This window comes from Brassica napus, chromosome A4 (assembly GCF_020379485.1).
Source record: "Brassica napus cultivar Da-Ae chromosome A4, Da-Ae, whole genome shotgun sequence".
NCBI lineage: Eukaryota > Viridiplantae > Streptophyta > Magnoliopsida > Brassicales > Brassicaceae > Brassica > Brassica napus.
The window spans coordinates 10,933,738-10,960,547 of record NC_063437.1 but is presented as its reverse complement, the minus strand read 5'-3'; the positions used below and the strand labels follow the sequence as shown (position 1 = coordinate 10,960,547).

Sequence of the window (26,810 nt, the reverse complement as noted above, 5' to 3'; positions counted from 1 at the left end):
TTATTTCTCTTTACCTTATTGTAATGGCTTCTTCTTCTTCTTCGCCTCACATCAGGAGATACCATGTCTTTCCGAGTTTCCACGGTCCAGACGTTCGTAGAGGATTTCTCAGTCATTTACACAATCACTTTGCAACCAAAGGGATTACTACGTTCAAGGATCAGAAGATCGAGAGAGGCCTCACGATCGGACCTGAACTCGTACAAGCCATTAGAGAATCGAGGCTCTCAGTTGTGGTACTATCAAAGAATTATGCGTCTTCAAGCTGGTGTTTAGATGAATTGGTTGAAATCTTGAACTGTCAAAAAGATCAGGGTCAATTGGTGATGACGATTTTTTACGATGTTGATCCGTCCGATGTACGGAAACAGAGCGGAGAGTTCGGAAGCGCATTTGGGAAAACTTGCGAAGGGAAAGCGGAATGGGAGAAGAAGAGATGGATGGAAGCTTTGACATATGTTGCAACCATTGCCGGAGAGCACTCTCTAAACTGGTTTGTAGTTTTATTTGTATTTGTATTTGAATGCAATATTGCTTTTATCTTTCTTAAGAATGCTTCAATGGTGGTGTCTCTTTAAATTTAGACTCGCTACTTTTGTTAGGAAGAATGAAGCTAAGATGATCGAAAAGATTGCTGCTGATGTTTCAAACGAACTGAATGTCACACCATCAAAGGATTTTGACGGGATGGTGGGAATGGAAGCTCACTTGAGAAAAATAAACTCTTATATACGCCTAGAAAGCGATGAAGTGAAGATGATTGGGATTCATGGTCCTGGAGGAATTGGTAAAACAACCATTGCTAGAGCTTTGTTCAACCAGCTCTCCGTTGATTTTCAACTTAAATGCTTTTTTGGGAACCTCAAGGGAAGTTATGGGAGTGATGGTATTGTTGACCATGATTCAAAGTTGTGTTTACAAAGCCAAATTCTTTCCAAGGTTTTGAAGCAAAAGGATTTGAAGATACATCATTTAGGCGCAATAAAAGAAAGGCTACAAGACCAAAGAGTCCTTATAGTTCTTGATGATGTAGATGATCTTGAACAACTAGAAGCCTTGGCTAAAGAACCATCTTGGTTTGGTGCAGGAAGTCGTATCGTTGTTACCACTGAAGATAGAAAGATATTGAAGGCACATTGGGTAAAAAATATCTACCATGTGGCTTATCCATCTGGAAAAGAAGCTCTTGAGATCTTATGTCTATCAGCTTTCAAGCAAAGTTCTCCGCGGGATGGTTATAAAGATCTAGCAAAAAAAGTAGCATATCTTTGCGGTAATCTTCCGTTAGGTCTTCATGTTGTGGGTTTATCTTTGCGTGGGGATAGCAAGCATGAGTGGGAAAATCAATTGTCTAAGCTTAAATCTAGTCTTGATAGAAAAATTGGGGACGTGCTAAAAGTGGGATACGACAGACTATCGGATACAGATCAATCTTTATTTCTCCACATTGCATTCTTCTTCAACAATCAAGCTGTTGACCATGTGACAACCATGCTAGCTGATGGTAACTTGGATGTCAAAAACGGGTTAAAGACCCTTGTGGATAGATCTCTCGTGTATGTATCGACCAGTGGGTGTATAACGATGCATTGTTTACTTCAACAATTGGGCAGGAAAATAGTTCATAAACAGTCTGACGACCCAGGGAAACGTCAGTTTTTGGAAGAGGCCTTCGAGATTCATAATGTGCTGGCAAATAATACAGTAAGTTCTTATATATATAATCTCTAGAAATTGCTTAACAGATCCTGGGTTTTGTCATAACAGTTTCATCAATCTTCTCTTTGAATACTTGTTAGGGTACTGGATCTGTCTTAGGTATATCATTTGATTCGTCCAAGATGAACGAGGTCTCTATAAGTAAGCGAGCCTTTGAAGGAATGCACAATCTCCAATTCCTAAGAATCTATGGTAGATATATTAATGCATTGCAGATATCGGAAGACATGGAATATTTACCTCGTCTAAGGTTACTACAATGGAATGCATACCCGAGAAAAAGTCTTCCTCCGGCATTTCAGCTAGAACGTCTAGTCGAACTCCATATGCCAATGAGCAACCTTGAAAGGCTCTGGGGAGGAATCCAGGTTTGGTATTTGATATTCTTAAATGTGTATATATGATTCATTCTAATTAAGAGATCAAAAGCCTAAGACTGCAAAGAAATTCAAGTGATCCACCTTCCAGTATTTGATTTCTTATTTGGTGTGTTTAACATGCAGCCCCTTACAAATCTCAAGGATATAAATTTGGGATATTCCAAAAATTTGATAGAAATCCCGGATCTTTCAAAGGCTACTAATCTTGAGACATTGACACTTACGTCTTGTTCAAGTTTGGTGGAGCTTACTTCCTCTATAAGGAATCTACACAAACTGAAAAAGTTGATGATGATGGGGTGCGTAAAGTTACAAGTTATTCCAACCAACATCAACTTAGCATCTCTTGAGGAAGTCAACATGAGTGATTGCTCAGGATTGAGAAGTTACCCAGATATTTCTATTAATATCAAGGATCTCGATGTTGAAAACACACATATGGAAGCTCATCCATCAATTGGTGATTGTTTGCCTCTTCTGGAGTGGCTTCGTATAGGTGGCATAAACCTCAAGAGATTAACACATGTCCCGGAAAGTGTAACACATCTAGACCTAAGCAACAGTGGTCTAGAGAAGCTACCATATTGCATTATAGGTCTCTCTCGATTAGAAAGTCTTTTCGTCTACCGGTGCAGAAAACTTGTGTCACTACTGGGTCTTCCTCGTTCTCTGAAGTACATAAATGCAAATGATTGTGAATCACTCGAGAGAGTGAGTTTTGTTTTCAGTGATTCACTGAGGGAAATCGAGTTCCAGAATTGTTTGAAATTGGATGAAGAATCAAGAAGAGTAATCATGCAAGAAAAGGTTTACGACAGTATATGTTTACCGGGTAATGAAGTTCCTGCGGAGTTCATTCACAAAGCTACAGGAAACTCCATAATCATTCCTATGGATGTGGATGGTAATGCAAGTTTCTCTATATACTCAAGGTTGGGATTCAAGGCGTGTCTTCTGCTTTCGCCAATCAAGTACTCACATCTTGATATAGCTTGCCTAATAACCAAAGGAGGTGTCACCATTAGGAAACTTAAGTGGGATTCAATTAATGTTTCTCATTTTTTGACGGAGCACTTGTTTATATGTGGTGGTAACTTGGTTCCAGGAAGACCTAGCCTGGATGGGACTGCAAACGACATTCTGTTCGAATTTAGCTGCAGAGATAGCTTCAAGATTATTGAGTGCGGTTTACAGATCTTGAGTGGGGAAACAGTGTGGACTGGAGGCAGCAGAGACCACCACACATATGGAGATGGAAACTATGAACCTGAAGCTGTTCAGGTATCTCAACGTGAAAAAGTTCAGAGCAGTAAATATAAATGTTGTTGGAGTTGGCTTGAGAAGCTTTGCTCTGGAAAAGAAGATGAAGAACATGATGATTTCTTTGAATTTTCTGATTTCTTGGAATATTATGAATTCGAAGAAATTACTGACACAACGACCGGATCGACCCCCATTATGACTCGGCGAAGAATTTATTACTAGAACTTATCCAGATGTTTGCTTTCATGTTTATATACCTAAAAGTTTTTTTTTTCTACATCCCTTAATTAGTAAATATTCTTAACATCTATATATATAAAACTAGGGTCAGCCCGCCCTACGGGCAGGATCTCATATTTAATTTTTGATATTTTCAAATATATATTTATAATAATATATTTTTTTATATTTTTAAATATATATTTTTAATTATACTAATGGTATTATTTTACTGGTTGTACTGATTATAATTTGCAAGAAATACCTAAAGGTTGAATTCCATACTTTCGTGCATGGACAGTGGAGCACGCTAACTTTAATATATGATTTCCGAACTTGTATTTTGGGTAATTAAGGCCAAGTTTAATATTGTGTTTCTAACAAAATACTATACTGGTGGTCTCTTTTATCTGTCTGAGGGGATTAGTATACATCATGATGAAACTATAACTTCCGTTTACTTCCGAACGGTAAATGTATTGTTAATATTCTAAGCCCAAGAGTCATTGTTTTATTATTATGGATTATTAGTAGCCCAAATGGCTGAACTATTAACTTGTGCCACAAGTTTTGAGTTACTGATAATTATGTAATTATGTAAATGTAAGATTAACTTTTATGATATTGTAGCATTTTAATATGAATAATTAAATGTGCATATGTAAAGCAGGATTAGAATATAGTTTAATAGATATGGAATTAGCAGCTATCAGAATTTATTTAAAGTAAACATGAAACAATGCATACAATGCAGGAAAAAGGAAAAAAAAGAAAGAAACAGTAGTAATTGGAACATTCATTGAAATGGAAATACTAAGAAAGGATGAATTTAGGAAAGTTGTTAGCAACGGTGCACTAACTCCATAAACTTCGCCATCTCTTTATAATAGAAGCACTTACTGCATCTGTTCTCGAGTTTGTTGAGTTCGCAAGCTTTTGGTGGCATTATAAGAATCATGTTCGTGCCATAGAAGCTGTTCTTTATCAACCACATTGGAACTTCATGCAACGGCCTCTTAACTTGCTTCCACAGCTTATCAACCACATATGTGTTGCTTCTCCATTGTTGCTGAGATCTTGAGGTGCCTCATTCCTTTGGTACGATCATGTAAAGCAAAGAGATGCTTTACTCCTCCTATGTAATGTGCCTCACGATTGCCATACCTAAGGCAAGACTTCATCTCATCTGTGTAAGAAGGTAGAGTTCGCAGTGGATGGTTGGCGAGGCCCCTCAAACGCGCATGTCTGAAAATGTTTCTGCACTCCTTGTCTGTAACCTCGTATGGCTGGGAACGAATACATCGGCGGACGTCGGCGATGGTGTACTCTCTTGCACGGCTCAATCTTGACAGGAGAGGGGTGTAACGCTTTGATTTTTTAGGTTTGCGATTTTTGATAATCACATGCTTAGACATGATTCTTGTTTTGTTTTGTGTATGGATGATGATATTAGCAAATGGAAGTTGATTTATATAGTGATGGCATGCATCAAGATATTAATAGAATTGTTCATGCCTTTTGATATACTGGGTGCTTATTGTCGTTATAACTGTTAATGGTGAATTTAAGAGTGTATTGATCATGATTTCATACGTTAGTGTGTGAACTAATTATCTTTAATTATTATTTTTTTTGTTTTGGTTAAGATGGATGGCGAAAGTAGTAATTCGCAGTTACAGAAACTTCATTTGTAGATCATAATATATATGCCCTGATTTCATATAGTCTTTTTATTTTTAGTTTTCGTCTGACTTCAGAAGTATTAACGCTATTATTTTTTTTTAATCGAAATACATAATTTATTTATTATCATGGATATAAGAAAAATAAGTTTTTCAAAGCCATAAGTCAATTTATAATTATCAGAATGTATATATATATACATATATATACTGATGATTTACTGTGTATATTTATGTTATAATTAATACACAACGTAACGGTAGACTTAATCTTTAAAGAATAAATGTTAGTGGGAAAAACCAATATCTTACACAGTTACACCTAACGTATACGGAATCATTGTTCTCTTGTTAAGTCCATTTTTTTTTGGTTTTACGTATCCTTACTATTAGGAATTCGTATATGTATCTTGGTAAATGGGAATCAAAGTAAATAATTCAAATATTTGAAGGTTTACTATATTTTCAATATGAATAAAGATAATCGAATTTTTTATTCACTGAATAACTATACTAACTAACATAATATGTATCGTTATATATGATGTGTCGTATCTATACTATATTAAAAGGGATATATGAGCATCAGAGAAGCTGTCCACGTCATCAATTAAATCAGCCAATTATGAAGCTTTAAATCGCCAGGTCATATTCGCATATGTCTCGCCTAATCCCTAATTTCGTCTGAAGCGCAGTTCGTCCGATTCCATGAGACGAATCATCATCGATCTCATCTCGCTGCTGCTGAATCCGTATGAGACGATCCGTTCGATCTGTTCTCTGGAGCCAGCGTACCAACCGTATTTGAAGTTCGAATCTCCGCCGTTCTTCCTCGCCATGGCCTCCGTGAAGATGCGAAAGGCTAGAGACTTGGCTCTCGTGGTGATAGCGTTCGGAGATTTCTTACGTATAGTGACGATCGTGGTGGCGTTAGCGATAGTGGCGCTTAAGCCGGAGAGGAAACACGTGGTAGTGACGTCGTGCTCTTAGTTCCCTTCGCGGAGAAGAATCGTTGAGTCGGTCGAGGAGGAGGAGGCATCCTAACTAATTGAGTTCTCTGTGGTTTATTATTTTTTATGTGTGGAAAGGATCTCACTTTGAGTAATAGCTCCAGCAAAAGGTACGACTTCTCTTTTGAATTTGATACTTGATCTGCTTTCATTATGGGGACTCCAAATCAACTTATATTAGGCTAACAATCTCTCTTGCCTGTTCAGTTGCTATTAGTCTCGATTCTGGAGAGTTTCTCGCCGTCAAACAGGTTAATTTGAAAACTCTGTCTCTGATTTTGAATATTGTAATTTTACTCTGCAATTTGTTTTAAAATTCCCCTTTCTCCCTGAAGTTTGATTCTTATGATGAGTTTTTCGGTGATCTGTGGGCTCTCCAAGCTCATTCGTTCTACATCCCATCACCTTAATTTGTTTAATTACTCATGTATTCTATAATTTTTTTGGGTGTTTACTCTAGCGTTATTATTGTTGTTTTTATTGACTGGATTTTAGTTGCTAATAAACATACATGTTTCTTTGTTGATATTATCTTAGTTATTTCTTTCTCTACAATGATTTGATTTATTCATGACTTTCCTACTTTTGTTCATCATATTCAGAAGCTGGAAAAGAAAGTTAAGCTTCTCAAGAATCACTCACATCCAAATATAGTTGTAAGCAATAAAAGCTGCTTTTGTATTTCTTTCAATATTTGATAGACCCACCACGTTTTTGTTTCTTTTATTCTTTTGTGGGCACTAAAGGTATTTACGCACAGTGAGAGAATGAAACTTTGAACATCTTCTTCCATATCATACTATATTCCAGAGCGCCGAAAACCATGGCGAATCCTCAAGTTCTTTTGTATGAGTTGAACGTTGATTGGTGCAAGAAAAATCGCAGTGGCCAAACGTCGGTGTCAGTGTTTTGGATAGATTCGCCAACCTCCTTTATATATGGTTCCTTTAGTTGATTGCAAGCTACTTGTATGATTAATGATTGTTAGTTAACTTTTTAGACACAGAAACCTCCTCTATAATGTATGTGTTTTTAACAACTTAGCCACTACCAACCACCACTTCCAGACTTTGGAGGTCATGTAAGTACTATTAATTATTTTGCAGGGAAGGGATAACCAGCCTGGTGATGACATGCTTGGAGCTGGAGCGGTTAAAACCAATCCTACTGATAGGTTTAACAGTGCATCGCCTGAGAAAATACCTGATGGTGATAACGCTGGAATGCTTTAAGAAAGTGCTGTCGACCCTGCTCTTCCAACTGTTCTTTCTCGATAAATCAACAGATAAGAAATTAAGGATGAACCACTAATGGAGGAGAAGGTTGAAGGGAAGAAGCCACACGTGACTTAACTTCACAGGCTTAGGAGAGCCAAAGGTCAGAATGGACAACCTCTACTCTTTCGCATTTCTGTTTTTAAATGTTTCCACTTTGACTTTGTCTACTGTTTCCTGAAATTAAACCAGCTGCTGGTTGTGTTTTAACTTTTAGTTGTAGTTGTTACAAGGGAAAGGTATTCGTTATATGTTTATAAATAAAAGTTCCTTTAAATCCTCTACACATAATCTGCCTTTATGTAGTTGAATAATAAACTTTAGGAATATCTAGCACAGACTGGGAACTACCAGCAAAAACATTGATTAATTAGTTGCATTGTTTGTTATGCGTCTCTGATATTTTTAGTAGTAAGAGTGCAACTAATATTGCAGCAATGCTGTATCAGTAGCGTATATGCTGCCCCACAGTATGGGTGTTTGCCAAAATGTGCCTCCCCACGTCAAATAGAAACCCAAAAACGCATCATAAATATTGATACAACAGTCTTTAATCCACTATATGGCCAGTACGGAGATTCAAGTTACATAGTAGGCTACCACTATTTCCACATGATACTATCATTTCATCTGCTGAGTTTTCTTATAGTACCAAAGCTGAGAAATGGGGCACACCCAACAATTAGAGAAATATTACAAGCACTTAAATTAAAAAAAAAAGCAATCCCAAAAGGCTTCCAACAAATATATGAATTCCTTAACTCCCATTTTATTAACCAGTTTATGTGTTTTTTTCGTAACATACTTTCGTATCCTTCACTGCAATAGCACCATCTCTCTCACAAGATGACTAGAAACCCCTCCTCGAAGAACCGATCACTCACTCAAAGCTCCAAAAACAATCAGCGTGAAAGGATCGCCGCGAGCTATGAGAAACTATCACGTCCAACGCTACATCTAACGCTACACCTGAAGGACTGCACGAAAACAACATTAATCCCATCGTACTTTAATCACAGGCTTACCTCCAGCCTTAAAGACTATTCCATCGGCTCATGCTAACAACAACACATACCACAATGCATTGTTGAAAGGCACAATATAGGAGGGCGAGAAAGGTAAGAAAATTAATATCATATGTATGAGAACGAGTTCACATATTTGGCGTGTATGAAGCTTTATGGGCTCAGCTTCAAGCATGTAAGAAACGAAGCTCCATTATAGGTGGCAATTTATTCTGCACCACATGTTTTCTTAACTAAAAGTCAACTACTCTTAGTAACTTACAAGAGTGTAACATTCTACACAGAGCAAGCAACAATACACTCATTACAAATATTTACTTAGACAAACAACTGAACGAACATAACTTACAGATGAAACTACCCCTCCCCTCCAAACCCAACATCAGCCTATCACGACACACTCCCTCCATAACATTAACGTAATAACATGTTGCCAATATAGTTCATAAACAAAATATAACAACAAATAGAGCCAAACATGAGTCACCAAATAGGTTTAAGCTGCTATCCCAAATCATCAGAAATCTAAAAACACAACAGTTATGCTGTAAAACAAATGCACATAAGAAATTAAGCAAATTAAGCAAACCAATATGTAAACATATTTAGGAACTAGATGTAACCAAAGATATAAAACCCCGCGCGGAATAAAACATCATTTGTTGTTACATAATAAATACTATTTATTATTTATGGCATTATTGAAACTATTTATATATTGTTTTAAGATTTAACTTTTTATAATTTTATCACATTACATTTGATTTTCAATTGATTTAGTTTGGGGTGTGTGTATTAATTTATTATCGTGAAAAATTAGTTATTGTAATAATATTAAAATCTGCTAATCTTAGAAATAAAATATTAGTTTACTTTACTTTAGACTTTCTTCAACTATATAAATTGAAATAGAAATCAAATAAAAAAAATTTAAATCATTATTTTTTTCTTAATTTTTTAATTTAATAATTTTGTGTTTTCTAACCAAAAAAACGTTAATGGTCTTTTCAACTCAAACCAAAAAAATTTAATAAAGTTTACAATATACTTTTAGAATTAAAATAGATTACATTTATTTTTTTCAGTACAAAGTAAAATTTATAAAATTAAATATTTTAATATAAAATAGTTTTAGTGTAATTTTACCCGCCCGTAGGGCGGGCCAACCCCTAGTATTTATAATAAGCTCTATATTGATTCTACATAATTTTAGTATGCAGCGGTATGTATATATGGGAAATATTTCTTTTACAATATAAGTTAACGTGGTATGCATGGTATGTCATAATGTTGATTTTTGGTCTTTAAATATAAGGTCTAATTGTACTTGTAGTAGCCTAGATAACTAAATTATTTTGAACATGGTTTTGAGATATTGCTAATGTTTGAGGTTGTTTTAATCATAATCCATTAATATTAAAATAAAACTGCTATGAAAGTAATAATCCTTAAATTAGAGCGAAGAAATTGTAAATATAAATAAAAAAGTATTAAAAGCTTGCGACAGGAAATGACAATTCGAATTGGGAAACAGAACTTGAAAGAAAAAAAAAAGTATCGCATGCGTGGATTCGTAGTTCAGAACCCCCTCCTCAAATGTAATTAACAAACTGTATGACATGTGCCCGACCTCTTTCTCTCAATTAAACAGAAGCCCAGTAACAAACCTAAAGCCCAATACGGATCTATTAAAATTTAAGTGATACGGTGCGTATAAGAAAAAGCGGACAGGTGTCAACCCCTCAGAGAGCGAGTTTCCAGCTGGATGGCCTAGGAGAGAGACAAACAATTTTATATATATATAGATAGATTAGTTGAGTTCGTGCGTTAAATACGGGGATTTCTCTCTCTCTTCTTCTCTCTGTTCACACACCTCCATCTTTCACAGAGATGAAGTTGAGAAGAGATAATAAACTTTTTGTTTTTTGTTTCTGATCTTAGATCAGAATTGGTTTCGGGGTAGCCGATTAAAGCTTCCTTTTAAGGATAAAGCTTCCTTTTGAGGATTTTGTTGTGTAATTTCAAAACGGGATTTGGGTTGTTCTTCAAGTTTTATCTTTTCCTCACCTGTTTTGAATCCAATAAAGTTAATCTCTCTTCTTTCACAGCAAATTTCAGATTCCTCTTGTTTGTGTTAGGACTTTCTTTCTTCATGGATTCCACTTAATCCTTTCTAATGAGAGTCAATCTCTACTCTCTTTATGTGAAGCCAAAGATAGGCTTTTTAGTAGAGTTTCTTTGAAGAAGGGAAGCTGTGTTGTTGGATTTGCTCTCGGCTGAGCCTTATAGAGGTTTAGATAAGCCGGCATCTTCTTTGATGGTCCGACAAAAATCTTTTATAGATCATCTGAGATTTTTCTTAAGTTATTATCTATTGAAGTATGAGATTCCAAGCATGAGCGAGGGTTTGAGTAAAAGAAGGAGTTGGGCTGCTTCTTTTGGTATCGGAATTCAGGCGCTAAAGAGAAGACAGAGATAGAGAAACGATTTCAGAGATCACCGGCAGAGGAAGCGTCACGACGGCTGTGATCGCCGCTTCCGGTGTGAAAATCATGCATTTGGACGCGTGTCTCATTGAAGCAAGAGAAGCTGACACGTGGTAGACACTAAGCAACTAATGTTTCTCTATTTGGGCTTAATGTTTGTTTTTTTGTTTGGGCATTCGAATCTGATACTAAATGTAACTGCTTATTGGGCTTTCTTTAATGGAAACAAAACAAGTTGACAAAAAAAAAATATAAAATTAGTTTTTTCCTTTTTTCTGACAAGTGGTAAGGGGTTTTTACGACACGTGTCATTTATGTATTTTTTTTTACATTTTAGCTCATTCTTTTAGATTATTTCAATTTGACCAATTACTTTCTAACCATGGACTACCTAATCATTTTCGCACTAACTATTATCGTATAAAGTTTGATAATCTATTTTATTGTTTACTAAAATCAAGATGAATAAATAAATAAATAAAATAATAAAAATATATTTTACATATTTAATTTATTCACAACTAAACATAATATAAATTTTTTATTTTATTATTTTTTTACCATTTTCTATTATTTAATTTACAAATTATATATTTATTTAACTATTAAAAATATAAAATGACCAAACTAATAAGAAGAATTTAGAGTGCAATACATAATCTAAATATAAAACTTCCACATAGAGAAAAAGTGAAATACCATAGTAACACTAACTCAATAAAGATTTGGAACTGAAAAAAGTTCAACAAAGAAGACTAATCTATCTCATCTTATCATAAAGTGTTTCTACTAGAACAAACAAATTTCAAAAAAAAGGTAAAAATATAAAATATGAGATAAAGCAATCTTTGGAACACAAAGGATCGAGATCAAGCACCAGCGCAAAAAAAAAAACAAAAAAACGGACCAGAGAAAAATTAATCACTGGAATAACAAAGTCACCACAAAACAAAAAAAAGCATGTCTAAAGCACCAGTAACGCAACCACTAGCTAAAAGATAAGAAGCACCTCACAAACTAAACAACCACATACAAGGCGTTCATGCCAGCAAAGAACCACAAAACTCTAAATAGAAGAAACTAAAGCTCCAAAAGACTAACTCCGCACACCTACACCAAAGGATGCATGAGAAAAAGGTAAACAACCTGAGTGGTGGAGAATGGAAACTAACCACCGAAAAACCAAAGCTTAAGCTTGAGACCATAAACAACCTTCCAAGCGTACAAAGCATACACAGAGAAAAACACTATCCAAACCTGGAGTAGCAAATATGGCGAAAGGGATAGCCACAAGAGACGTGATCAGCGATGAAAGGTGCAACGAGATGAGAAAACAAAGAGATAAAAAGAGACAAAATGAAATTAACAAACCGTTGAGCCATCCTCGAACTATGAAAAAGAGCATAGAAGTCAGATCACCAAAAACTTGAGCTTGAAAACCAAGACGAGCAGAGACTATTGACGGCAAACCAGCGATGAGGAAAACAACATCAATGACAACTAAACTCTAACCCAACCCAACGAGATGTAGTTTCTAACTTTAGCCAAAACCTAAGGAAAAAGAGGATCAATATTGACCAAAATAACATACAACACCATAAGAAACAACCCCACAACATGGAACTAATATGCCTGATTTATAACATAAATCTCACAGAAAAAAAAGGTGAAGAAAAACAAGAGCACATAGGTGAGTCTTTTCCCAATGATGGTGAGAAGTATTGCACACCGGAGAGGTAAACAAAATACATAGATGGTGATACCTCTATATTGATTTGTGATAAATTGCATTAAAGCAAAATCGCTTTTCTCCCAGGCACATTCCCCAATGACCGGTCACCTAACCCCGCAACATTAATCCACCACCGTTTCTACCGCAAGAAAAGATGAGCTCGGCCGTAGCTACTATTTCTTCAATGACCTAAAAAGCCGCAATTTAAATTATGCTCCGATCAACTGATAGATCTCAGGATGGTGACTCTCCTACGATGGGCTATTCTTAGAGGCACCCCCTCATGTTCATGTGTTCTAGTAGGAAAGATTGTAGCTACCGGTGTTTCTTCAAGAGTATCGAGCAGATAAAGTTTCTAGACCCTTTAGCTACTGAATCCTTCAGAATCTTCATATTTACCTCAGGTTGAGGATTTCTTTCTCAAATCTCTACAACTTAGGGAGTTCTGATAGACCATGAATTTTACCCACTTTTATCCATGGTCTATAAGTGTTTTAATATATATTTACTATTATATAGAATCTATTTATAGTATTTACAAGTTCAAGTACGTTCTGGAGAAACATTGTGATTTTGGAACCTTTTGAGGTGCATAACTGCACAGACGCGTCAGATGTCTAGCTATGGAGGAAAACCTTTCCACCGTTAGATTATGCTCATATTTTGACACAAGATAGAACTTTGAGTTAGCTTTCCAATGCCTCTGGTTTGAGGTCAATAAGCATCCTGTAACAGAAGTTATGCATGTTTTACTGAAGCATGGTCAGCCTGCCTCGCGAGAGGAAGCTGTCGAGGAGATGAAGGACTGTCGATCGATGTAACAGCATTGGTGTCGATCGACAGTGATGCCAGAATATGGGCTGTTATGCATGTTTTACTGAAGCATGGTCAGCCTGCCTCGCGAGAGGAAGCTGTCGAGGAGATGAAGGACTGTCGATCGATGTAACAGCATTGGTGTCGATCGACAGTGATGCCAGAATATGGGCTGAGCATATTTTATGACCGACTGAAGCCCATAAGCAACTCCAAATTACCAGATACCCTTTGACGACCTAAAACTCTATTTATGTGTTTTCTAAGCCATTGTTGACGGCTAAGCTTTTTCTTTAATTCATTGTTCTTAGTTAGGAGAGAAAGAAGGAACTCCTTCAGAGTCCTCCTGGAACTCCATTGCCTTTGGTTTTTATATCTATTGCAGTTTTATGTCTATTCATCCATGATTGTTGTGACAAACTTCATGGCTGAATAAATCCACATGTTAGGTTTAGGGTTCAGATAGGTTATTAGGGATTAGCCCAAAATATAGACCTCTAAATTGTGATATTCATCATAGGATTGTTCTTACTGCTTGTGTTCTAGAGTCATGAACTAGAACCCTGATATTAGAATCATTAGGCACAATGTCATCATTTGGTCTTTTCTCTAAACTAAATTCTATTGAGCTAGGATTGCTAGAAACATACGAGAGAGTTGATTTAGGAACCCTAGTGAACACATATTGAACCTGATCGTAAAGCTTGCTAGAAGCGATATCGATCGATGATCCAATAGATTAATCGATCGATGATCCAATAGATTAATCGATCGATATTGTGAAAAGAGTATCGATCGATATTCCTATAGAATAATCGTTCGACACTTTCTACAGATCAACATCCGAGAGCTGAGATCTTATATCTAGTGATAGATAATCTAGACATGCGAGAGCTTGTAGATTATTGTTATTGTTTGAGTTTTACAATATCTTGCAAGCAACAAATAACCTCAATATCATTATAACCATGATTACATGAATACAAACCCTAGATCTAGCAACCATCCTTCCATCAAACAACTCTCTGCCAAGCTGAACAATTGTATTGTTCAACTTGTTTACTGCTTAATTTACTGCCTTACTATATTTATTTACTACTTTACTAACAGCGTTAACAAAACTCCAAGGACCCCTCTCGTATGCAGAATCAACTCCTGAGTTCATGTAAATCAAAGGAAAACAAAATTCAGTTGACAAAACAATGGTCCAGATGCATTAACTTAACACTTTTAACAATTGTACATACCTGCATAAATGAACCCAAGCCTTGTCCAACATTGATGTTACAATCCTAGTTAGGTCCATTGCCACAGTTCAAACAAGTATACATGATTCAAGCAGCAATGACGACAAGTTAAACATCATAGTTGAAAACGTATTTTCTACAGTCAATCACCGAGAAACTAAAGCTACAAAAGGCTACAAAAGGCTACAAAAGGCGAATAAATCGATAGATGTGTCTAACCTTTATGGTGATTATGCTGTACTTGTGAATCCTTCCCCCGATATATCAGAACACACACCTGTTACCAATAAGCTGTAATTATTGTCCAAATACAACAACAAAAAATACCCAGGCCAACACAACAAAGAACGAAGCTTTTATTTGCAATTAAACCTCAAGACCTTATAAATCGTGGATTGAAATCAAAGTTGAGGAGAGTTGATGTGAATTGCGAGAGTGAGAGAGAGAGATGCCGAGCAATGGAGTCGACGGAGATGGCGATAGATATCAACTGAAGATGGAGAAGATAGAGTTGGCGGAGATAGCAAGATGTTTTTTTTCTTAATTTTTTTTTTGTTTTAGTGCTATAGAAAGTAATTGGTTTTGGTCTTGGACAGCAAAAGAGCTTGAATTTGTTTGTTGGCAGTTAATGAAAAATTAGGCGGATTAGCGTGTTTTTATTTACCGCTTATTGATTTTTGAGCATATCAGTATTGTAACGTTATAATTCTACTTATCAAACTATCATTTAACTTTTCATAGCAGTTATGAAAATTGAGCTATTATAATTTGCTATCAATACACATATTTCTTGTAGTGTGTATCAGCCTCAATCGATTATCTAAACTAATGTGATCTTTACCAGTATAGATATAATCATAAAATTACGTAACAAAGTGAATGGTAAGAGAAGAGCAAAAGCTTTAATCCCTATCCCATTCTTATTAATTGAGAAGCATTGATAAAAAATAACTTTGGCCTCATGTGTTTATTACATGTGTACCATTTCCTAATTGTCATCACCATATGCACTCTCACCTTATTTTTTAAAAAGCCCTTTATCAACTAGAATAATTACAAACAAATGTCACTGGTCATTACATTATACTATAAGATTTTCGGATTTCAAAAAAAACCTTCGGATTATGTATGTGGTAAGTCATTTACGATTGATTACATTCAGATTTCAAAAAAAAAACGGAGATTTAACTAAGGCAACATATTAACTCCTTCCAAAGAGAGACTTTATGATTTGTTCGAAAATTTGGAAGTGGATCATTTAAATAAGGCAACAAAATATACGTCTGTGGTAAGTCATTTACGCTTGAGTAAAATATTTGATTCTTTAAACTTCGTACAACTAAGTTCTTTACGGTTTGAATTGGTTATTTTAACCTGTACGAATGTTTATATCATAACATGTATGAATGTTCATATCTAATCTTGCAACAAGTAAATCATGTTTATCATAATGTTTTGAAAAACTAATATGAGCTTCAAATCGTTTTATGATCTTTTCGATTCAATTCATCGAAAATCCCTTTATTATTCCCAACACTTAATGCTTCAAAATTTAAAGGAAACACAACTTAATTGATCACGGGATCGAATATATTATAGAAATTAAAAATTAGAATGTTAACGTATTCAAGAAAACAAAATTCGAAGAATTGAAACACTTACCTTAATCGATCGGGGAATATTTCTGAAATATATTTTGCGTGACCAGAACTGAATTTTCTTACATATTTCACGTCCAGGCATCACGCAATTTTCAAAACAGGCAAGTGGTATATACAGTATTAAAGATGGACATAATATCGGTTTCAGAAATAGACTTTAGCGTGGTGAGGAGGTTTTTTGGCTCCGTGCATATATAAATAGTAGAGGTGTTCGTTTACATCTCCTCACCATTGCCTCCTTCTCTAAACTCCTTTAGCATTACATTTCTAGCAAACACAAAAAACTAATGGCAGGTTTTAACTCTATTTTTCATTTTCTTTTGTTTTCTGATACATTGTTTCTTTTATATTTTATTAGACTATTGCTTATGTTTCATTTAATATTATATTTATAATTTACCCGCATGTAAACGAATATACAATTTAATTTTAAAGTCCATCGCATATAAATTTATATTGACATACTAAAATTCTTAGCTATAATTCGTACTTTCTTACATATATTTTTCTTACTATGACTTTAACTTTTATTATGTCTACATATTAAAAGTTATAATATTTTAAAAATCTCCTCGCTCCGCGCAGGGCGCGGGTTATCACCTAGTATATATTAATCATGAAGCATTACAATATGTTTTCGTAGCCACGTGTCATCACTAAGATGATTTATAGAATCCTTAGAAAAACAAGTTGGTCCATATAAATATATATTATACTTTTTATTAAACTAGCTCTTAAATTGATTAGTTGTGTACAAAAGAATATTCTCAATTATTTCCTTAAATAAAAACTACAGAATTACCTAATATGATTAACATATATATGACAATCAATAATTATGAATAATACATATATGATAACAATTTTTGTATCCTCTCTATTTCTGTTTAATTTTATATTATTAAAAGAAATTAAACAACCACTTTAAACCTATAATAAAAGATTATATATTTTCTTATATGTTATATTTAAATTTTTTAAATGACTATAAATTACTAAAAATTGTAACAGTCTCACATTGAAAATTTTGTGATCAACGGTTTAATTTTGTTTTTGTTCAAACAAGATACAAATGATCATAAATCGTATGAATATGAAGTTTCATTAATAAATATTCATATTATATATATATATATGTATATTAAATTATATACTACATAAAAATATAAAATATGTTTATATCAAAATTTGCATTAAAAAATTATTGAGATCTTAATATTAGATGATAACTTATGGAGAGTAAATAGTAAACAAATTGAAAGCAGAAAACCTAATCTTCTTTCGTTATTTTACAATCAATGTTGTCTATCTGGTCTTGGTAGTTTGTGTTAGCCACAAAACTTAATTTTTTTGTGTGCATATATAGTCTTAATAATAATTAAGATAAGCTGTAATACATTAACTCTTCTATAATGGTGATATATTTAAAAGACTAACATTTGTATTCGTCATTTTACGATTGATAAAAATTATAGCGTTGTAAAATCATTTAATAGATAAACATTAGTATAAGAATTTCATGCTGCTCATACGCGCGGATTATTATCTAAGTACATTATTAGAATCATAGCAACTAAAGTTCGTTACACTTTATTTGTATTATATCTTAACCAACGTAATTAACATCTGAAAACTATATATAGTAACTAGCTAACCGGCTTAATAATAGCCGGTATATTAATCCAATAAATTCTTTGATCAAAAAAAAAAAAATTAATCCAATAAATTCAAAACTAAGAAATGGTTAATGGTGTTTGACCAAAAAAAAAGAAAAGAAATGGTTAGTGGTGATGGTAAGCGTAGAGGTTGTTAGTTTGGACGTAAAATCAATTTGGTTATTTTAGCCCATAATGTACCGGCCCAATTACAAAGCCCAACAGTAGATCCATCGCATAAACCCTAGAAAAGACGCATGCTATAAAAATGGAAGAAATTAGGGTTGCGCGAGAGTAGAAGGTGAGAACGCCGTCACATACACAACGCACAGACACCTTCTCCGTCGTCTCCTCTACCAATCTCATCGCAACCATGGTAACTAACACCTCTCTTCCCAGTCACCTCCCACGTTGATGGAAAACTCATTTCAAATGCTCATCAATTTGCACTCCTACTTGTTTCAGATTATGTCAGAGGAGAACCGCCGCGCAATCTCCAAGTACCTCTTCCAAGGTACTCTTCTTACTCACTGAAATGAGTTAACGCATTGGAAGAAGAATATCATTAATTAATTGATTGATTTCGTTGCGCAGAGGGAGTTTTGTTTGCGAAAAAGGATTTCAATTTACCGCAACATCCTTTGATCGAAGGAGTACCGAATCTGCAAGTCATCAAACTGATGCAGAGCTTCAAGTCTAAGGAGTACGTTCGCGAGACGTTTGCGTGGATGCATTACTACTGGTTCCTCACTAACGAAGGCATTGACTTTCTGAGGACTTACCTCAACCTCCCTTCAGAGATTGTTCCCGCCACTTTGAAGAAGCAGCAGAAGCCTCTTGGTCGTCCCATGGGTGACCGTCCCCGGTATAGCATCCACTTTAACATTTTAAAATGTCATTTTCACTGTCCTGGAATTAGGAATAGAATCATCTGGTTAGCCAAGTAAACAGTAATAGAATCACCAGTAGGTTGCACATGAACTAGATGAAGTAGAAGAAGTTACTTGTCTAGTTTTTCACTGTTTTGTGATTGATTTGATATGGTTTTTTACAGTGGCCCACCTCGTTCTGATGGAGAGAGGAGGTTTGGTGGTGACAGAGATGGATACCGTGGAGCTCCTAGAGCTGGTGGAGAGTTTGGTGATAAGAGTGGAGCTCCTGCTGATTACCAGCCTTCCTTCAGGGTACCTTTTCTATTTTTATTCTTGATTACTTGTTTCTTGCTGTGGCTCATTTTGAGAACTCTCTTACGCATTAATTGTTTGATAGTTTAGTAACTTTCCAAGCCACTGATTCTCAACTCTTTCTGTTCTTGGTTTCCCTAAATACTCTGCAACTAAGCCTTGCTCAGATTCATTTTGTGAACTTCGTGGCAAACTACTCATTATTGTCTTGTGTAATTTTTTTTCTGGCCAAGTATGTATATTTATTTTATGTCACCTTGTTTTCACTCATTTCATTTATCTTGCAGCGTTTTGGTTTTCATGATTGCAAAATAATGCCTGCATTCATTCGACATATTTTGATGGAAAATACAAGATTGGCTTCATTCATTTTTTCTTAAGTTGCTGTGTAACTAAATATTTGTTTGGTTTTAACAGGCACCGGGAGCTGGATCTAGGCCTGGGTTTGGCCGTGGAGCCGGTGGGTATGGTGCTGGTCCAGCTGCTGGATCTGATCTTCCTTGAAAGGGAAATGTACTCCTTGTTTCTTTTTGGTTAAATTGTACTTTTGATTTGAGAATCAGTGTCTTTTTACTCAATATGATTTGTTTTTTCCTTAGAATTTTATAAAGGATGCTCAAAATGTTGTGGATCCTTACAAAAAATTTCACCCATTATCCGCCTTCTACTTTTTCAATTTTATTCTCCGCTGGTTTAAAATCATAATTTGGTTATTTATTTGGATACTTCACAATTATGTATGCGCAATATTTTGAAAGAAAAATCTCATTTATACTAAAATTGTAATATGTTTTTTTTCGTTATTCTATGTCTACTAGTCGTGAACAAGTTGAATGGTACTAAAAATGCCATGAATATATGTTTTTGCTCCTATATATGTTGATAATTTTACAAATTTCTTTCAGTAAATGCCTTAACCGAACGGGATGTGCAGGATATTTGGTGTGTGTATCACATTTTCTTATATCAAGACAAAAAGCACAGAATTAAAACAGTATTATTTTTCCAAATTCCTTGTTTTATTACTATATCATATTATGGAGTATTTACCAATAATATCTAGTTACAAATTGTAGGGATCGTAGACTTCCAAGACTCCAATGTGAATCTGACTGTGCTTTAACTTCTGATCACTCTTTCGCTGAGCTCTGTGGAATTGATTTCTCGAAAAAACAAAGAAGCAGATGTAATGGCAAAGCAATGCTTGGCCGATGAGCTTGTAGTTATGGCTTCCCCTAACAATGGCTAGAGTAACGAATGAAAATTTGTTTGTGTTTCAAAAAAAAATCTAGTTACAAACATAACAGGTTTTTACCGACACAAAGTAACTAACTTAAAATTCAATTTTGGTTAGTTCCGTTTAAAATATTTTTCTTTAAAATGATTTTTTGATATTGATATAAAAAAAGTTTTATAAAAAAATTTAAAGAAAGGTTTTATAAGAAATACTGTATGTTGACAAAAAAAAAAAAAATACTGTATAACTTAGAGAGGGATCAGATTAAATGAAAATTGGAGCGCCCAATTGTCGTAAGAGGTTTGAGCGGAACGCTCTTCACGCATTAAAATATGCGAGAGATAAACCCAATCATCACTTCCCCTTTAAACCTGAAGGATCATACCTTAAAAGTCCCGTACCTTCTCTTTTTATAAGCTCACTCGTTATCACACTTCTCTCCACACAATCGATGTGGGACAAACATTGAAACATTAGTTTAATTCTCTCTCGCTTACCTCTTTGTTTATAAGCTGAAAAGACTCTGACTCGATGTAAGGTTTACAATATTACCTTCCGTCAAATGCCACAAACACAAATTCAATTGTTTTCAGAACACAGAGCTGAACTCAACATCTCGGTGTCCAGCCCAAATTTAAGAAATAGATTCATCTATCAGGAAACGTTTGAGGTCGATAGGTTACCACCACCTTAAAAGAAAGAGACTTGCCACTTGCTCTAAGGAATATGCAAATTCATATTATATTTGATTCAAGGTATTCACATAACACCTACCTTCATAAGATAGAATGAAGCTTACTAAGGTCTGATCGAGATCAAACTCTTAAAAAAGAAGGCAAATTAACTTGATAACATCTAGATCGAACCTACGAAACTTGAAGTCATGCCCACACAGACAAAAAAAAAAAAAAGACCAGTCTTACACTGGATTACTAACTATAAGTTGGGTTACATTCTTCATCTTGTCAACCGTATATATATATATAAGTTGTGGCTCAAGGCAATGACAATGTTGCACCTCTAGACTTTCTTTGAATCTTTTTGATTTTCTTAATGATGTCATCACCGAAACTCTCGCTTAAAGTCCGTTTCTTCAGGGAACCGCAATTCCCCAGAAAGTATATTTGCTAATTTCATCTGGGTTTACATTTTTGTTGTGACTGGTGTCGCAAGCTCAGCATACTTGAGAGATGAAAAATGGCGGCACATAGGAGAGTTTGATTGGCCATTCCTCTTTATCAAACTCAAATTCCTGATAATTAATTTATACCCCAAACCAAACAGAGAGATTGTCAAGTGTTATGGGGATATGAAAAATTTACATACAAGCAAATTATGTAAGTAAGACTCACCAAAACGAGTGTGTGTAGATTTGGGCAGCAACAAAAAAAGGTAGGCAGCAATTCCCAAAAAAAGATTCAAGGAATGAAGCATGCAACCAAGACAAGTTAGAGACTTAAGTCTGTATTCCTAACTAAAAGCATCTTTCGTGTAATCACTTGGTCCTTGAATCTCAGCCTCCACAACTCATAAAATCCATCCCTAAAGATGTTCACCAAGTACAAGGCTCTGTCTATTAAACCTAAACAGTCTATTTTGAGAGGATTTACTGATACAGAACCCTTGTGTAAATGACAAGACTGAGACAAAGCTAATGATTTGGAAACTGATAAAATTCCATCAACGAAGGGATCTAGCTTTAGCAACGATCCACTCTATATGCGGTTGTAGGCGAAAATCCATAAGCTTAGAGACAAAGGTGTTTATATTAAAAGTCTCTGGATAGTGGATACACAATATAATACCAAGACAACATGGATCAAAAAGAATATCAGCATAAACTACAAAAGCTCAGATATGATCTCGCACTATACAAAAGCTTCGCTCCATCTTATTTATCTTCTTCTTCAGACCAAGCTTCTTAAACCTCTCCACCAACTTGTATGTTTACTGGTTTTGAAGACATTTTCATCTTTGGAGACCTTAACGGCTTCACCACTTGGCTCTTTCCGTTCTCTGCTACTTCTCTCACCTTCCTCAGCCAAGATCTGCAGGCCGCACTCAGTAATCTTATAATGTTCTTGGTCGCAGCTGAATTCAAATTGAATATCCGAATCCACTTCAACCCATCTGCGTTTCTTAAACAGGGACCCATGAAATACGAACAGGTGCTCTGTTAGGAGTGGACGATGATCCCATCCTGAAATATACCAACTCCGTGAATTCGGATAGCATTCAAGATCATTGATGAGAACACTTTTGCTTCTTAGACAACAAGTAATCTGATAGCGATAGTCTGAAGGGTGTTGTAGGTTAGGTGAAAGCAGGATGCAAGCCCTGAAACTTGTGGAGGCAGAGAGAGTACCCTTAGTGATGGTTATCGAGTTTCCTGTGGCTTTGTGAGTGAACTCTGCAGGGATTTGTTTACCTGGAAAACATACATATTTGTAAGCCCATCCTTGAACGATTGCTCTTCTTGCTTCTTCATCTAATTTCATACAGTTGATGAACCTCACTTCTCTGTTAGGATCGTGGAAAGAGGAAGCTAGTTTTATCTCACCTTCATCCGCCAACATCTGGACACCACACTCAATAACATATTTGCGGTCGAATTCAAATCGAATTTCACTCGTAGTAGCTTCAAGTTCACAACATATGTGCTCTTTTAACACGGCCCCAGAAAAGACTAATAGGTGTTCAGATAGAAGTGTATGATGAAACGAATAAAATTCAAGTTTATTGATGACAACACCTTTGCTTATTAGACGACAGACAGTTCTCCCCGTGTATTCGTCTGGGGGAAGCAGGAGGCAAGCCTTAAATCTTGAGGATGCAGAGAAAGTCCCTGAAGAGATAATAGTTATGGAGTTTCCTTTGGCTCTGTGAGTGAAATCTGGAGGGATTTCTTTGCCTGGTAAACATACACTCTCGTAATCACATTGTTGAATGATTACTCTTCTTGCTTCTTCTTCTAGTGAAAAACAGTTGAACAACCTGATTCCTCTCACTGGGTTGTAGAAAAGGGAAGTTACTCTTATCGCATCTTTTTCTGATTTAACACACTTGCAGTCGTCCAGAGTAATATACGCAGATTTTGGTTCGCTGAATGACAAACAGACGCTTTTGAGCAACACACAATCATCTGCATCGAGACTCAAAAGCGAAGGCGGAAGACCCTGCAGTGACACCAGCTTTCTGCAGTTTATGATGCTGAGAGAACGTAGTCCAGGGAGACCTATGACGCAATCAGGAATCTTCTTTATAGCACTGTTGCTTAGATCCAAATTACTTACACATTCTGGGACGTGTGTTAATCTTTTGAGGCTTTTGCTGCCTATATGAAACTTCTCAAGACGAAGCCAGCTTTCAGCTACGGATGCAGGAACATCTTCTATCTTTGTGTTCCTTACATCAAGACGACTGATGTTCCTCGAGATATCTGGAAATGTTCTCAATCGTGAGCACCCATCCATGTTGACTTCCTCCAGAGATGCTAAATTGATGTTGGTGGGAATAATCCGTAGCTTTTTGCAGCCTTTCAAGTTCAACTTTTCCAGTTTGTGTAGATTCCTAATAGAGGAGGGAAGCTCCACCAGACTTGTGCATCCCTCAAGTGTCAATGTCTCGAGATTAGTAGCCTCCGAAAGATTTGGGATTTCTTTCAGTTTCATGGAATAGCCCAGATTTAACGTCTTGAGATTTGCAAGAGGCTACATGTGCCAAAACACAACAAATGAGAAGAAAAAAAAGTCATATGGAGCTTTCTTAAGATTTCAATAAAAATAACAGATACCAACCTGGATTCCTCCCCAGAGCTTCTTAAGATTGCTGTAATCCATACATAGCTCGACGAGACATTGGGGCTGAAATGTTGGAGGAAGACGTTTTCTGGGGTATGAATCCCAATGTAGTAACCTTAGATGAGGTAGATATTCCATGTCCCCTGTTATCTTCAGTTTAACAAGTTTTCTATCTTTTCTAAATACATGTGTAGACATCTTTAAAAATCTAAGATTATGCATTCCTTCGAAAGCTCGCCCACTTATCGAGAACTCACGCATCTCGGTCATATCAAATGATATACCTATAACTGATCCAGTTCCCTAGCAAACATCCCAAAAGAGGACTGATGAAATTGTTATCACAAAAGCAATAAAAAAACAACTATAATAAGAACTTACTGTTTCCTTTGTTAGAACATCACGAATCTCTTCGGGCTCTACTAAATACTGACGTTTCCCAGGCTCATCTGCCTGTTCATGCACTACTTGTCTTCCCAATTGTTTAAGTAAATAATGCATATCTAGACTTTTTTTGCAATAAGGGTTGCTGAATTTCACAAGAGAATTGACGGCTAAGGTCTTCATCCCGTTTTCCACATCCAAATTACTATCAGCGAGCATGCTTGTTACATAATCATCTACGAAAGTATCATTGAACATGCATGCAATGTGAAGGAATATAGATTGGTTTTTCTTCGACAATCTGTCATATCCCACTCTTAATATGTCTTCGATTTTTCTGTCTAGACTAGCTTCGATCCTAGATAACTGAAGCTCCCACTCTTCCTTGCTCTCCCCACGTAATGATGAACCCACAACACATAGACCTAATGGAAGATAACCACAAAGGTATGCTACTCTATTTGCAACCTTTTCAAAATCATCTTGTACATATCTCTGTTTGAAAGCAGCTAAACATAAGATCTCAAGAGCTTCTTTACTCGAAGGAAAATCCACATGGTAGATATCTTGAATTCCATGTGCCTTCAAAATATGTTTATCTTCTGTGGTAACAATGATCCGACTTCCGAAACCAAACCAAGAAAGTTCTCTAGCCAAAGCCTCTAGTTTCTCTAGATCATCTACATCATCAAGAATGATAAGCACTCTTTGATCCCCTAGCCATTCTTTTACGGCACCTAAATGATATCTACCCTCATATCCCTTTGGTTCAAAAGCTTAGACAGAAGTTGGTTTTGCAAACCCAACTTCGAATCATAATCATCAACACCCATTATGCTCGTATAACTACCCTTGAGGTTCCCCATAAAGCATCTAAGTCTAAAATCGCTGGAAAGATGATTGAATAAAGCTCTAGCGATGGTGGACTTACCAATGCCCGCAGGACCCCAAATCCCAATCATCTTTGCTTCATCACACTCGAAGCATAACAAACTGATCAGTTTTCTCAAGTGAGCTTGCAGTCCCACAATCTCCTCAAAGTCCCTTGACAGTGTTACATTCAGTTTGTTTGAAACATCCGTGGCAAACTTCTCTACCATGGCCGCTTCATCAGTCCTAACAAAAGAAAATTTCCAAGTTTATATAAACACTATTATTGAAGTATATTAAATTACAATTCATTAAAAGCTCAAAGAAACAACAAACCAGTTAAGAGAGTGCTCTCCAGCAATGTTTGCTACATATGCCAAAGCTTCCATCCATCTCTTCTTATCTTCCTCAGTTTTCTTTTCACATGTTTTCTTGAAGGCTATTCCAAAATCTCCCGTCTGTTTCCGTACATCGGACGGATCAACTTGGTAAAAGATGGTCATCACAATCTGGCCCGAAGCTTCTTTGCAGTTCAAGATTTCAACCAACTCATCTAAACACCAGCTTGAAGAAGCATAATTCTTTGAGAGCAGAATGACCGAGACTCTGGATTCTCTAATGGCTTGTACAAGTTCAGGTCCGATCGTGTGGCCTCTCTCGATCTCATGATCTTTGAATGTCGTGATCCCTTTGCTTGCAAACTGATGGCGTAAATGGCTGAGAAAACCACTACGGACATCTGGACCGTGGAAACTCGGAAAGACGTGGTATCTCTTTATGCAAGAAGAGGAAGAAGCCATGAGAGAGAGAAAAAAGTAAATGAGAAGTTGAAGATAAGTAGCTATGAGATATGTATGGAGGAAGAAACAAGATGCTTCTTTATATACGTAAATGAAAAATCTCAGAGAAATTGTGAAGAAAGTAACTGTACAGGAAATCAAAGACCCAAGTCGTCGACGACTCATAAGAAAATAAGAGAAATTTAAAAGGAAACTACAAAACAAGTTTCCCACAAAAGTCTTCGTGGAGGACCCCATTAGGGTCGGTTTCATTATGGTTGTCAAGAACGAGGACAACTGAATAGACAAGAAGGCCTTCCTGCATATTTCCTCAGTTATGTCCCTGTTCTTTTGTGTCCTTGGAGGTCATGAATAATGTTGACTTTAAAT

General features: G+C 35.8%; 2 protein-coding genes, 2 long non-coding RNA genes, 1 other non-coding gene and 1 pseudogene across 6 annotated transcripts; 3 read left to right on the top strand and 3 right to left on the bottom strand.

The window, feature by feature from the left end:
* Window positions 1–339: 339 nt before the first annotated feature.
* LOC125607956 (disease resistance protein RML1A-like) lies at window positions 340–4,354 on the top strand. Of its 2 annotated transcripts, XM_048777529.1 has the most exons (4): window positions 340–1,704; window positions 1,800–2,087; window positions 2,223–2,950; window positions 3,014–4,354. In XM_048777529.1, exons 1-4 carry the CDS (start codon window positions 553–555, stop codon window positions 3,582–3,584), a joined length of 2,739 nt encoding a protein of 912 aa, XP_048633486.1. In that variant the 5' UTR covers window positions 340–552; the 3' UTR covers window positions 3,585–4,354. The 2 variants fall into 2 exon arrangements, with proteins under 2 accessions (XP_048633486.1, XP_048633485.1); XM_048777528.1 differs by having other exon boundaries at window positions 2,223–4,354.
* Window positions 4,355–5,908: 1,554 nt separating this feature from the next.
* Window positions 5,909–7,826, top strand: LOC125607954. Its single transcript, XR_007339005.1, has 3 exons — window positions 5,909–6,383; window positions 6,481–6,524; window positions 6,876–7,826. It is a non-coding gene; the product is annotated as an uncharacterized LOC125607954 (long non-coding RNA).
* Window positions 7,827–14,483: 6,657 nt separating this feature from the next.
* LOC125607955 lies at window positions 14,484–15,579 on the bottom strand. The gene is made up of 3 exons (XR_007339006.1): window positions 15,231–15,579; window positions 14,851–15,127; window positions 14,484–14,758 (listed from the first exon to the last, which is right to left on the bottom strand). It is a non-coding gene; the product is annotated as an uncharacterized LOC125607955 (long non-coding RNA).
* A 2,838-nt stretch (window positions 15,580–18,417) lies between these two features.
* On the top strand, window positions 18,418–20,006 carry LOC125607953 (40S ribosomal protein S10-2-like). Its single transcript, XM_048777527.1, has 5 exons — window positions 18,418–18,542; window positions 18,632–18,680; window positions 18,761–19,031; window positions 19,221–19,350; window positions 19,768–20,006. Exons 1-5 carry the CDS (start codon window positions 18,540–18,542, stop codon window positions 19,852–19,854), a joined length of 540 nt encoding a protein of 179 aa, XP_048633484.1. The 5' UTR covers window positions 18,418–18,539; the 3' UTR covers window positions 19,855–20,006.
* Window positions 20,007–20,842: 836 nt separating this feature from the next.
* On the bottom strand, window positions 20,843–20,950 carry LOC125608432. The gene has a single exon (XR_007339328.1). It is a non-coding gene; the product is annotated as a small nucleolar RNA Z279/snoR105/snoR108 (small nucleolar RNA).
* A 1,384-nt stretch (window positions 20,951–22,334) lies between these two features.
* On the bottom strand, window positions 22,335–26,595 carry LOC125607952 (annotated as a pseudogene).
* Between the last annotated feature and the right edge of the window lie 215 nt (window positions 26,596–26,810).